Source organism: Spinacia oleracea, chromosome 4 (genome assembly GCF_020520425.1).
Source record: "Spinacia oleracea cultivar Varoflay chromosome 4, BTI_SOV_V1, whole genome shotgun sequence".
NCBI classification, from domain to species: domain Eukaryota; kingdom Viridiplantae; phylum Streptophyta; class Magnoliopsida; order Caryophyllales; family Amaranthaceae; genus Spinacia; species Spinacia oleracea.
In genome coordinates this window covers 176,285,221-176,299,109 of record NC_079490.1, presented here as the reverse complement: position 1 = coordinate 176,299,109, position 13,889 = coordinate 176,285,221, and the positions used below count along the sequence as shown (strand labels likewise).

Sequence of the window (13,889 nt, the reverse complement as noted above, 5' to 3'; positions counted from 1 at the left end):
CCACCATAAGAAAAAGACATGGCCGCAAACACACATAACAAATAAACACACACGTCAGCAAAAGCTGAGTAATCAACGCTTATTGAATAACCAGACATATAACAATAATAATAATAATAATAATAATAATAATAATAATAATAATAATAATAATAATAATTTAACAAACACATAAGTACAAATTGATAAACAATTCTTATAAAACTAGTACATATAACCATAAGTAACAAGGGTTTATTTTTAATTTCTTATAAGTTCACCATTTGAGTAATGTGGATCGAGTCCACCACCCAATAGTATATATTGAACTATTGGATGTAACCACCAGAGAGATGTGGATCGCGTCCACCACCCATTAGTATATATTAAACTATTGGATGTAACCACCAGAAAAATGTGAATCTAGTCCACCACCCAATAGTATTGGACTATTGGATGTAACCACCAAACAGGTCTTAGTCTTTAAGTGTGCACACCCCCCAGTGAGTGTTTTTAACTCAAAGGAGTAGAATAAGCCTAGGTCGTGCTAGTTAGCCCCGACAAAATAATAAAGCACAATGTGCTTTCCAACCGATTCATATATTATCTTAAGAGAAATTGTACTACAAGATGATCAATTATCATCCCAAAATGATTAATCTAAACTTCCATAAAAATAATGTTGTATAGCGTTAAGCTCGCAGACTAATAGAATTAGACGTATGGTACAATATAAAACACTTGTAGCATTACAGTCTCAATCTTATACGGCTACTATGCTAATTCACTTTATCAAGTATTAGAAGTTAACATATAAACAATGCAGTTGTAACCCATATAAGCATATATCAAAGGCAAAATAATCTAAGTCATGTACAAAGATCTCATTGATAAATCAATTAAGCAAACTTCACATATAATATATGTAACAACTTCTAACATTACGAGAGTACACATAATAATTAATATATATAAATAACTCAGTAATTAATATATATATATATAAATAACTAAATAGACTAGGTGCGTGTGATTACAATTAATAATATACACGAACAATTAGAAGAGACTAAGTGTGATTACTAACTATTAATTAATAAAGCCAAGAAACACTATAACGATCTAAAACTCTAGAATATATAGATTGACCCAATCCAAATTTCAATATCAATCCACAAATAAATTAGACCCTTAGATATCTACACATATACAAAATAATAGTGATTAATATAATAAGAAATCTAACTCAACAATATTATCCATGAGTTGAGCATTTATCTAATACACGTTATTACATTATTCACTTATAATTAGACATAAAATTTATACTATATATAACAAACAACTCCAAAGACCTATACATGATTATATATATAATAATCAATACTTAATTACGAATAATTTAAAGAGACTAAGTGTGCGTGATTACGTACCTTCCCGAAATTAATATACGATAATGTACGCAATGAACACACGCACTCAGGTGCGTGCGGGGTAGCGAGATGATCATCTTACGGTGACAGTGTGCTCAAATTTTCTTGTATGCTTTTGATAACCAAATAATCAATATGATAGATCAGTATGATGAAAATCAATGGTTGCTAAAGATATTTGGGTTAGATGTGAGGTAATACGCAACTAATATATAATGAATGAAGAGGATTTGTTAGCTAGGGTGAAATTACGGCTGCACAAGGTTTACATAAAATAATTAGGTTTAAAGGGCTATATATAGGTGCTCGTAATAAGAGTCCTACTAATTTTAAAATAGCGTTTTTAAATTTCTGAAAATATTAAAAGGGACTAGCTAAAAACGGATATAATTATATTTTGACTATAAAATATATTATACGAAATTATAAAATATTGGGATATTACAATCTATTCCCCTTAAAAGTCCCGAAACTTAAAGTTATAAAAATACAGGGTATTACAATCTATCCTCCCTAAAAGAAGTTTCGTCCCGAAACTTAATGTTTTTAATACTTTGACACTCTTACTTTTAAAATAAATTCAACAAAAACTTACTATTTAAAAATATATATTTCATGCCAATATTATATTAGGGGTATTACAGAATCGACTACATAAACAAAAACTTTATCTCTTACTCAATATGATCATAGCTTAATTAAGCAGGTATCTCTCAATAGGATAGGATCGGCTACCTGAACCAAAGATTTTATCTTTTGTTATTATTATTCAAAAGGTCTTGCGCGCACAAGGTGTACAATAAATTTATTGTACACCAAAATAACTTTTACCCATTTTTTTTTGTAACTTTAACCTAGTTTTGATTAACTTTTATATTAGTAAAAAAAGTTGATAGATAAACATTTTAAAGGTTTAAATGATTAATTTTATACATTATCAGTGATTTTTGAAGAAATAAGTTTTACTAAAATAAAAAATTTATCACTAAAAAATAGATAACTATATATAAAATAAGTTTTACTTTTAATCCTTTTGAGTTAATTTTTACTCGTACAATATTTATCGTACAACCCTTAAAATAAGAATGTGTGATTATTATTTTGTTATTATTATTATTATCGCCTAGATAAATCCATTTCTTCATTTGTTGGTCCACAAGTACTCCGTAATCTGAAACAGACCACCATTTCACTCTATCTTTTTCTCTCACACACATTAGTACATTACACATTTACACATAAACACTTGTATAGCAGAATCCTCTCACAACACTCAACTCAACAAATCAACAAAATCCAACAAAAAAACAACATTGTTTTCCCTTTTCAATCAAATCCCAGTTATCCTATTAGATTCTTCATCCCCTTTATACTGTATCTGTATAAACAAATAAATAAAATTTATTCATAGCCTCACAAAATTTCTCTGGCCAAAAACACCCACATACGAAAATGTCAGCTTCTCTCTCCGTGCGGCCCACTAGCCCCGGATTTCATCGGGCCACAGCCCAACCCAGTTGGCCCAGGCGTTGTTGGGCTGTCTCTATACCCTCCCGGCGTACATTTCCGCCCGCCACCGTGGTCCGGGCTGGGTCAAGGGCGGACGATTCGGCGCCGTTTGGGATGTCGGTGGAGAACGCTTTGAAGCTCCTGGGTGTGTCGGAAGGGGCTTCGTTTGATGAAATTTTGCGTGCCAAGAAATCAATCATAGCTTCTTGTAATGATGACCCTCAAATTATTGCTCAGGTTTAACAAGTGTAAAATTTTCAGCACCTTTTTACTATTTTTTTTTTTTTTGGTTAAATTTTTGTTCTTATTTGTTTAATTATTGATTTGGGTGTTTAGATTTATCCATGATTGATTTTTTTAATGATGGGATTAAGTTTCTTCTGATAGTATGATGCTGATTATAGTTAATAGTTGGTTTCAATTGTATTACATGTGATTATTTTCAATGATAGTATAGTTAGTGTATAAGGAGCCACATGGAATATAGGCCAGTGATGTAGAAGAGATTTTGATATCAGAATAACACCTCATGAGACTTTAACCAACTAAATTACTTGACAAATTGACATGTAGACATCCACTCTCATATAGTATAGTGAATTAGTGATTGGACTAAAGTTCATTTTTGTAGAAGTGTGGAGTGTGTGGTTGTAATTGGGTTTTGATCCTTGCAGCTAATTGTGGAAGACAATCTGTTTTTTTGAAGGAGGCAGAAAATCTGTTAATTCATTATGTATTGGATTAGTTATGGTTCCGAGGGTGTAATATGAATTGAGGCAAGATTGATTTGGATAATACTAAGATGGGAATGACTAGATTTTGATCGGTTCTCTACGGAGCTTGAAAGTATGCTTGATTTCGTAGTTTCGTGATAATGATTCCAGAGTTCGTTGCTAAAGTGCTAAAGTAGTTTGCTATATGGTCATTGGCTCATTGCTGGTGATTGCTTTACATACGTGATCTTTGTTTTTCTCGTTTGGCTGGAAGATTTCCTTACCGAACCAAATTTAGTTGATGACCTTGATGTGGCTAAGAAATGCAACATGTTGCAATTTGTGGTTTCAGCTTGAAGATTGGAGGGTATTTTGCAAACTAATTAATAGAGAAACAGGTGCTTAAAAGATGATGATGATGGAAAACAAAATAATAGAATTGTATTTATGCGGGTAATTCTGGCTTTTGAGCTACCCCGCAATAATTTGTGAGATAGCGATGAATTTTAAAGATGTTTCTCCTGCACTAATGAGATAGCAAATGGATTTGTACTTTAAGGTGATTCCACTCATTGTTTGGGTTTTGATTCTAGGAATTTTCAAAATTTAATTCAGATAAACCCAATAAAGAAGTTCGAATTATTATTGTATATTTCTATAATGGGGTTTAAATTGTTTTGCACCAACAATAGTTTGGTTTATCTGTGTTAGATTTTCTTAATTCTGTTGCCATAGAATTGAAGCAAAACACCGTAATCTCTCTCCATTCACTTCCCCAGCCACCTGAGTGACTTGTGCTGTCATTGGCAGAGATTCAGCACTATAGTCATGATCAACATTCCTCTATATTGCTTCTCCTAGTCATTTAGGCTTCATTTTTTCACATGAAAACCTCTTATCTAGAGTTCATCTTTTTAGTTGTGAAACTTGGTAGCCCTTATCTTAACTCAGTTTAACTTGTTTTCTCTGAAACTTGTCTGAACTTATTCTAATTTATTCACCTGAAAAGATCAAGGCCGTAGCTTATGTCTTTTTTTTTTTCCATCCATAATTGTTTTCAGGTAGAAGCTGCATATGATATGTTGCTCATGCAGAGCTTAACACAGCGCCGAGCTGGAAAAGTCGTGAACAGCAGTGTTCGTTTTGCCGATGTCAAACCTGCTAACTCTCCTAGCATGGGAACGATGCCTCAGTGGCTGCAGTCATCAATGAAAAGTTCTTCTGTTATGGTTGAAACACCAGCTGCATCAGACCTTGGACTACAAGCTGGTGTTTATGGTGCAATGATGGTTTTGACTTATATCAATGGAGCTTCTTCATCTGCAGGAGCGGTGGCTGGAGCGGATGTTCCGGGATTTATCCTAGCCACCAGTTTTGGAGCATCCCTATACTTCATGACGAAAAAGAATGTGAAACTAGGTATGCCACACTGTGATTGTTAAATCTATGTCTTTATTTATATTGCTGGTTTACTCTTCTGCAAGAATGGAACTGGGATTTGGATACATATATTCATTCTTTTGAAAATCAGACATCATATTTTTTTCAAAGATCCGTCTGCGTCTGGAGGTTAAGACTTAAGACCTAAAGTCACCTGTTTCTGCATAATTGTACAGAATGATCAATAGATAATTGTACGTCATTTGGGTTGTTTCTTGATTGTTACTGTCAACTTCTAACACAGTTCGTACCATGAAGAATTTACCTATCATGATTCCGGTTTGTCTGTATTAAGGGGAAATTTTGTATTGATCTTGTATTACCCCAACCCCGTCCCTAAAAAGAAAGAACGGAAGAAAAATAGGAAATTGATGTTGGGAAACCTGGCCCACATCTTTCCGGTTAAACCCAGTTACCAGTATGTTGTTCCTAAAGCATTTGTTGTTTTTGGATTGGGTATCACGAAGAAGCAGCCTATTTGTCAGGCTACTGAGGGATAATTGGGGAATTAACAAGGGCAAAGTATCCTAAATATCTTTAATGAACATATGTAGTTAAACATAAGTTAAAGGGCACCATTGCAGGAAGTTAGCTAGACACGACCAAGAGTAATTATAATTTACAGTATCGAAGTTGTCTGGGAATGTATTAACCACGTTGTTATGTACTCGTACTAATTTTTAACTGTTTCTGTCACGCATTCTGATTTCATGTGTGGTTATAGATATTGATTGAAGTTGGTGTTTTCAGGGAAAGCAACTCTGATAACCGCTGGTGGACTTGTTGCTGGGGCAGTTGTTGGTTCTGCTGTCGAAAACTGGCTCCAGGTAGATATTGTTCCGTTTCTCGGTCTGCACTCTCCTGCAGCAGTTATCAGTGAATTTATCATCCTGTCTCAGTTTTTGGTCTCTCTATATCTTAGGTAGGCTCTAACAAAGTTGTAATTATGTCTTGCAGTCTATAATTACAGACTCTTAGTTTTATCCTTTTTGCTTGATCATATCCTTGCATTATTAGGATGTGTAGCTCATGTTATCATGGTATGTACAAAAATGAAATGTAGCAGAAATTTATACATTATTTAAAAGTAAATACTATGCATTTCTTAATCACTGCATACAGATTACAGAGTACTTCTGTTGTGCATGAAAAGTCTGACATATTGAGTTATAACACATCCATCTATTGACTTTCAAGTTCTGGTCATAACACTGTTGAAAAATGAAGTTCACCATCACCATGTACACTGCCGAGCCGAAACTTGCCGGTTATTCGAGGTCCATCAGGCGTTATATATGTAGATTGTTTACTTGGAGTTTGTTGTGTGGTGATTCTGTTATTCTCCATCCCAGAAAAAAGAAAGGAAAAAAAAAAAGATGCTTCCTCTGCTTTGGGATAACTGTTTTGTTGCAAATGCTGTTTCTTGATTACCCAACTTAGTCATGTGAACTTTGACCCTCTCATTCCTAGGAAAACCAAGTGCCGTCTGACCAACTTCAATCTTTCCATGAACTTTGAAGCTTTGGGTGAATCAAAAGTTTTACTCCCACACTTGAATATTACTCCCGTATTTGGGAACCCGGCAGTAAGAAAAGGAGCGCTTCAACTTGTTCTGTTGCTGTTTTGATTCCCAATGCCTCCTTGCTGTTGGAAATAACCTTTTGTCAACTACTCCATATTTCAGTATGTATGTATGTATGTATGTATGTATGTATGTATGTATGTATTAACCGAATGATCCTTGAGAAGAAAAGTTCAGTTTGACTTTTGAATCTTGAGCCGTCTCTAAGAATAACAATTTTAACAGTTTTTAGCTTTCACATGAGTTTTTAATGGTTGACATTGTCTACGCTTTTTTATTAGGTTCGTGTGTAGTCCCATTTTGTGTGATTCAGTTTTTGTTTTGAGTTTGTTCGTGTTTAGTTGGGGTTAGATCATTGTATGTGCATCAAAATGTTAGAATCATGTTTATGTGAATAAACATGTCACATAAATGGTGGTTGCATTGTTTAATTAAGATAGTGATGGGTGACAATTTGTACTAAAACGCCAAAGATACACAAAGAATGCCCACCTAAAAATTCCTGGCTCTACAAACAACCTAAAATTACTAGGCCACAAGAGATGTATGTGACTGTAGTGAGCATCAGGAATTCTTTGGTCTAACAGCAAAATCGTGGGCACGCCTTCGCCTTCGCCTTCGCCTGTCAATAAAAACTAAAACAATCCTACGGCAAATAACTACTAATAATCACTCTAAACCTGCACCTCAGCGAGCTGCTTCATTGCAAGTCTAATGTACAAACTGACTCTAGAATCCTTGATTGCTTAAAATACTCAAGGCCTTTTTCACCCCATTTTTACTTTAGGTGCTAATTGGCATAGGAACCTTCTTCTATGTTACCCTTGTCCAAATTTTGCCCGTCATTCACCAAGTCATTGTACATTTTCAGTGAAGCCTTTGAGAAGTGCACCATGGAATCGAAAATCAAATAGAATCCAGTTTGGAATCCATTCAAAGTAATCCTTTGAGTTTCTTCCATGTAATTGTGATGTTTCTCCTTCTCAAACTCCAATCGCTTTCTGAAATTGTCCAATGCATCTTTCTTTTCTGATAAATATTCAGCTTCATGTTGTTGTTGTTGTTGTTGTTGTTGTTGGGTATCATCTTCTTGACTCTCTGCCTCTGTTTCTGAAGGTTTATACTCCAAAAGCTTAGTAGTAGTCTCATGAATTCTCCCCTCGACTTTCTGATATGCAATCATCTTCTTCTCTAGTTCTTTAGCCATTTTGTCAACTTTTCTCTTCTGCTCTTGTTCCTCCCCTTGTTGAACCCATAACGCTCTTACATCCCTTACAAAACTTTTCATTGCCACTGTAACCGCCTTATCAGGTAAGTTTTCCATGGAAGTTAGCCAATCACGGCATATCATGTACATTGGAGGACCTTTTGCTCGATATGGTGGTGGTTTGAAACTCTTTGTTTTAGAACCAAATTCAACTTCTGGGATAATGAACTTGGATAACCATCCATGAAGAGTCTCAACATAAGATCTTTGAGCAGCAACATACTCTGTGAAGCATTCCCTCCAATTCTGAATCTCTGCCTCAAGCTGTAGGGTAGCAAGCCGATGCGAGTCATTGCAGAATTTTCCATATGTTGGGCACTCAAAAGTCTTGACTTCAAAGATGATGTGATTCTGGGTTTCATGGGATTCCATCATTATCTTCCATGACTGAGTCAAACTGCAGAGCAACAAGAACGCAGAGAAGTGAGAAATTCACAACTGAAATGAGTATATTTTTGTGCTGTTTTTCTTACCCTTGCAACAGTTCAAGGATCTGTGGCTGTAGTTCTTCATCTGAAAGCTTCTGAATTTGCTCAGAGATAGACTCAGCTCGTCTTATGGCAACCAAAATTCGGGAATACAGATCTTTCACAGATGCTCTGGTCTTATCAACAGATAATGAGTCATCCCCTTTTGCATCTTTGTTTCTCAAATGTGCACATTTTCTTTCATACATCTTTCTTATATCATCGCCAGCCTAATTAAGAGCATCAACCATCAGTTTACACTTGATCCTATTAACTTGACAAGTCACAAATCACAATCCAAACTGATTGAATAGTTTAAACTTTCTAGTGAAATTTATGGCAGCAATGACCTTGGGGTGAGTCCAGATCAAACATGAAGATAATTAATAAATTAGCAAGTGTTTTAAGGGAAATTCTCCAATCAGAGTCGTTTACCTTGACCTCCTCATAGAGCTTCTTTTCCCAAGCATACAGCCTTCCTAGGGTCAGTGAATGGCTTCCAGCTGACATACCACCATAGTCGTCGAAAAGATCATTCTTATACTCAGTCCACGAAGTGGTGGAGTTCTTAGAGCTTGAAGAAGCCACTAAACTTTTACAAGATGAAGACCGCAATGTATTGGATCGATTCCATGTAATAGCTTGAATCAGTTTTGTTGAGTTTTCTGCATTGTACAGGAACCAGGTGAGATACTTTTGAAATTCAAATGTGCTTTAAATATTACAGAATTCATCCAAGTTATCATCAAATTGTGTGTTTATAGAAAGAACAGTCCTTTAACTTCACATGCTTCTAAAGCAGCTGGTACCATCTTGCAGAATAAACAAAGGTAACACAAATCTCCATTTTTCATATTTCTGGTTTCCCTGGTTTATTTGCAGCAATTATTATTATTTTATTTTTGTCGAGGAAATAAAAAACCTAAGTCATCCGAAATGATTGAAGATTTTATTTGCAGCAAATGATGTCAAAGGATTAGTATCCAATTATGTATCATAATTTACAAGCTAATTAACAAATCAGCACATATCATAATTCATCAAATTATGTATTGAAATAATGCAAACAAGTTGAATTAAATAAATAAACTTAAGGAAATTACCTTTAATTTCCTCAAGACCAGATTGCATATGCATTTTGTTAGCTTCAAGCATTCTAGAAACTTGTTTGCCAGAATCATAAGCCCTGATGAAATGATCCTCAATATCTCTCAATGCATCCAATAATTCTCTCCCTCTAACTGGTGTGTCAATAACTGTTAGTCCCTTTTCATTCTCTCTCACATTACCACCTTCCATTCCCTGAACAACATCACCACCTCCACCTCCACCTCCCATCATATGCTCCACATTGCTTCCGCCACCGCAACTACCATTCTGTTCAACTACATTGTGATTGCTCACCATGTTACTCCCTTGGTTTCTCCCTCCATCTTCCTGCACTCCTCCGTCCTCTTCCAATTCAGGTATCCCTTCTTCCTCCCTCACCACCCTCAAACCGTCGTCACCACCAACCCCAACAACCTCTGTTCTTACCCCGTAAAAGGGGTTGAAGAAATCCCACGCACCATAATCCCTCTGAGGGGAACCCATTGGTGGTGGCATTGACATGGACATTGACATTGGCATACTCATATTGCTCATGTAGTAATATCCATAAGGTTGTTGCTGTTGTTGCTGCTGCTGCTGCTGTTGTTGTTGTTGTTGTTGTTGTTGTTGTTGCTGTTGCTGTTGATGTTGATGTTGATGTTGATGTTGTGTCTCAACGTTCCTCTTTCTCTCACTCCCCTCCATTTCTCCCCCATTCTCCTCCGAAGACGACGAAGAAGAGACGGGGGATTCACAGCAGGGGAGAGCTTCTTGGGTGGTGGTTGTAGGCTGACAAGGGTGGTTCTGCTGCAGAAACATGGGGTTTGTGATTACCTTTTCGGCTTCTGGTGGAGGGTTTGGGGATGAAGGAGAGCAATTTGGAGGTGGGAAAGTAATTAAAAATGGTGAAGAAGGTGTTGAATGTCTAGCTACAAACAGCTTAATGGCAGCTGAAACTGCATACAGTGAATGACAGTACCTACAATGTGCATCTGCTAATGCATACCTTCTCTCTACAGCTAACTTCATCAACTTCTTTCTCTCTCTACAAATTGCAACCACCTCTTCTTCTTCCTCCAGTTTTGATGCTACACACCCCATCCTCACTCTCTTTTTCCTGCTAATTTACACAAATTCAATTTTTAAAAAATAACAAAAACAATGGTGGGTTAATGGTTTTAAAAGAGAGGAAAAAATATCAAAAAGGTGGAATTTTGGAGGAATGTGCAGCATATTTTAGTCCTTTTTTTCTTCTTTTTATCATTAAAATGTAAAAAAGATGAAAGTTTTAGGGTTTTCTGAGGTTCTTCCAAAAATGGAGTTTTTCTTCTTTTTGTCTTTCTCTCTCACTCAACTGGGGTTTAAGAGAAGCAAACTCATTCTTGTAAAAGTTCTCCAAAAACTCATTTTTCTTTCCTAATTTTGCAAAAATAAAAATGGGTTTTCTGTCAAAATCTAAGCTTTAAAATTAGAAAAGAAGAAAACTTTACAAAAACTTAAATGACAGAAGAAGAGAAAAAAAAAACAGAGGATATTTAGAGAGTTGAAGTCTTGTTGGATTTCTTTCTCCTTTCTCTCTTTCTTTTTACTTGGCAGAAATACAGGAGAAGAAGAAGAAGATGATGGGAAAAGAAGAGAGAGAAAGTAGGAGGAATAGGGGGTGACAGACAGAGAGAGAGAGAGAGAAAGAGGACAGGAAGAATCAAAGCTCGGTTAGGGTGGCAAGGGGCTCGAGAAAGAGTTGTGTTCTTTTTTCAAATTCTGTTGGTTACTTACTCCCTACTTGTTTGTTCTATTCTACATTTTTACTCTATACTTTCATTTCTTATTAGCCTGCAGTAATGCACCAAAAAATGACTCTAAACATCTACTTTCATTTTTATTAGCGACATTAATGCACCAAATTCCATCAGAACTTGGTAGTTTACAGTATGTAAGAGTAGTTATGATATGGTATAGAAATAAACAGAATAAGGTATGATAAGCTGACATAATGTAACAACAAATAGAGTAATGTGATGTACTAACAAACACAACGAAATGTAGAGAAAGCAAGTATATGTATATCTATGTAAGATCATATTTTTGGACTGGTCACTCAATGGAACTTTTGTGAGAAAAGAGGAGTCAAAAACACTGACAAAAAGTTGTCACAGCTCTTGAGATAGAATAGAGATAGAGAGAGAGTGTGAGAGAGTCAGAGTGTGAGAGGTTAGATTTTGGCTCATGGGTGCTACTGTACTTTACTATGCTTTCGTGGTACAGTACATTTCTATTTTTTTTATTATTATTTTAATTCACATTTTTACTTTTTTATTTAAAATTTTGAGAAATGGGTTACGGAGTACGGAGTATTTAATAAGCTAATAAATAAGGTGGTTTAAGTTTGTAAACATGTAATTATAGGAGTATGATAGTGTCACCCACCTTCTGCTTGAAGAAAGTAAATGTAATACTCGAAAATAGGGGAATATAATTGTTCCTAGGCATCGAAATTTAATGTTAGTTAAAAAAGATGATGATATCCTTCTATTCCTACGGAGAATGATAGGGTAACCTAAGGGTTGGTAACCCTTTTAATATTAATTTTTGATTAGTTACAAATGCATTGAAATTTTACATACAACACTTTCTCTCTCCAATTAATTATGTTTATATATTATTTTATGTTATATGTATCTTAGGGGTTGTCAACCCTTAGGGTCAACCAAACATTTTCCTATTCCTAACCTCCTATTCAAAGAACTTTTAATTGATGTGAAACTTCTTCAAATACGAAGGTAAGGAGTGATGGAGTATTACAGTGTGAATGTCAATATAGTAATTGTTGTGAATGTCAATTAGTTTAGGCCCTGTTCGGTATCGTTTTTTGTTTTCAGTTTTTTGTTTTTTACAAAACTAAAAACCAAATTATGAAAACCACAAAAAGTTGTTTTCAGTTTTTTGTTGTCAGTTTTCAAAATCAACATGATTGCTATAAGTATGACTAATTTTTAGTTCATGATTCAATCTAAATCATATGACTTTCAAAATCAAAAAACCAAAAACTAGAAACCTACAGTGATACCGAACGAGCCTTGGTTAAAGCCTTAAAGGGTGATAATTGAGGATATGTAATCGGATTTTTTCTACATCAGTGTCCGTCTGTAGCACTACATAAGAGTGTAGGCCAACACGAAAAAGATAGAGCGTACATGAGGTAGGCATGACACAGTGCACTATTGTGCTTATGGGTCTCGTTCATTTTAAAAAGTACGCCATGATAAATCATGCTAAAATAAGTGACATTTTCGTTTGAAATTGGCAAATGGTGACACTTGACTTGGGTTGCTCATCCCACTAGATAGTTGAGCCTACCCGGACTCAAAGCATGCGGGCTTGATCGAGAAACGATCTGATCGGGCACACATCTATCTGGTTCAATGTTTTTTAAGCTGCAATGATCATATGCACTCTTCATTCTTATTGCAAGTCTATCTACAATCTATGTCTCTATTTGTTTGCCATGTATTCTGTTTTAGTCGCTTCCTTAAAAATTGCTCCATTTCCTTATACAGTAATAAGTTTCTAACATTTATCTCATTTCATACACTTAAAAAAGTTTAAAAGACAATTTAACCCCTTCTCCTTGCAAAAATTTTACCCAACCCTTAATAAAGCACAATTTGCCTATGGAACAAACAAAGAGGGACGTAAAATAGGGGCCCTGTTTGGTTGATGGCTTTTTGGTTGGCTTTTTAATCTGGTCAAACAACCAACAAATATGCAATTGGCTTTTTAGCTAGCTGAAAAGCCAGCTTTTTCGCCAAAAATGAAAAACTAGTGTTGGAGTTGGCTTTTGGCTTCTCACTATTTTTTTTAAAAGAAAAATTAATTCATTAATAAAGAGTTATACGACATCTACAAGAGAAATATAGATCTAACAAATACATGACATATTGAATCAAATAAAGGTTTTCTTCATCAAACCTACGGTCGTTGAATAGATCTTGCATTGTAAAACGTCTCCCGTATATAACGTTGGAAAATAAAGTCTTTTCAGAGAGGGGGTCTAACGATTTGTTGTAGCCGCGAGTATGATTTCCACTTGATTCATCTGAATGTACTCGAAAAATTAATATTTGTTGCTATCCCGCATAAACTTTACCAACGAATCAATTCTACATAAATCCACTACTAGTGAACGACAAACCAAACGAATTAAAACTAACTTTACCATAGGGAGACTAACCAATAAGGACGAACTCCGCCCATATGGTGAAAATTTATTAAACTTAAGAGACAATAGATGAATTAATTAAAAACAGAGGGTCGGAAAAGTCTAATTTCCGAAGAAATTATACTATTTTCGACCTACGAGGGCCAAGAAAATAAACCCTAGAAGAGAGAGAGAAAGCGGCGAGAGAGAAA

The 13,889-nt window shown here is 35.2% G+C and overlaps 2 protein-coding genes across 5 annotated transcripts; one reads left to right on the top strand and one right to left on the bottom strand.

Annotated features, from left to right (window-relative positions):
• Positions 1-2,592: 2,592 nt before the first annotated feature.
• Positions 2,593-6,936, top strand: LOC110792852 (protein CHAPERONE-LIKE PROTEIN OF POR1, chloroplastic). Of its 4 annotated transcripts, none has more exons than XM_056843012.1 (4): positions 2,616-3,158; positions 4,696-5,053; positions 5,825-5,996; positions 6,302-6,488. In XM_056843012.1, the coding sequence occupies exons 1-4, from the start codon at positions 2,865-2,867 to the stop codon at positions 6,471-6,473; spliced, it is 996 nt and encodes a 331-aa protein (XP_056698990.1). In that variant the 5' UTR covers positions 2,616-2,864; the 3' UTR covers positions 6,474-6,488. The 4 variants fall into 4 exon arrangements, with proteins under 4 accessions (XP_021853367.1, XP_056698990.1, XP_021853366.1 ...); XM_021997674.2 differs by lacking the exon at positions 6,302-6,488 and adding an exon at positions 6,545-6,936 and having other exon boundaries at positions 2,617-3,158; XM_056843013.1 differs by having other exon boundaries at positions 2,621-3,158; positions 6,272-6,314.
• A 121-nt stretch (positions 6,937-7,057) lies between these two features.
• Positions 7,058-11,518, bottom strand: LOC110792853 (protein ROLLING AND ERECT LEAF 2-like). The gene is made up of 4 exons (XM_056843010.1): positions 9,494-11,518; positions 8,826-9,055; positions 8,397-8,620; positions 7,058-8,320 (listed from the first exon to the last, which is right to left on the bottom strand). Exons 1-4 carry the CDS (start codon positions 10,578-10,580, stop codon positions 7,447-7,449), a joined length of 2,415 nt encoding a protein of 804 aa, XP_056698988.1. The 5' UTR covers positions 10,581-11,518; the 3' UTR covers positions 7,058-7,446.
• Positions 11,519-13,889: the final 2,371 nt, after the last annotated feature.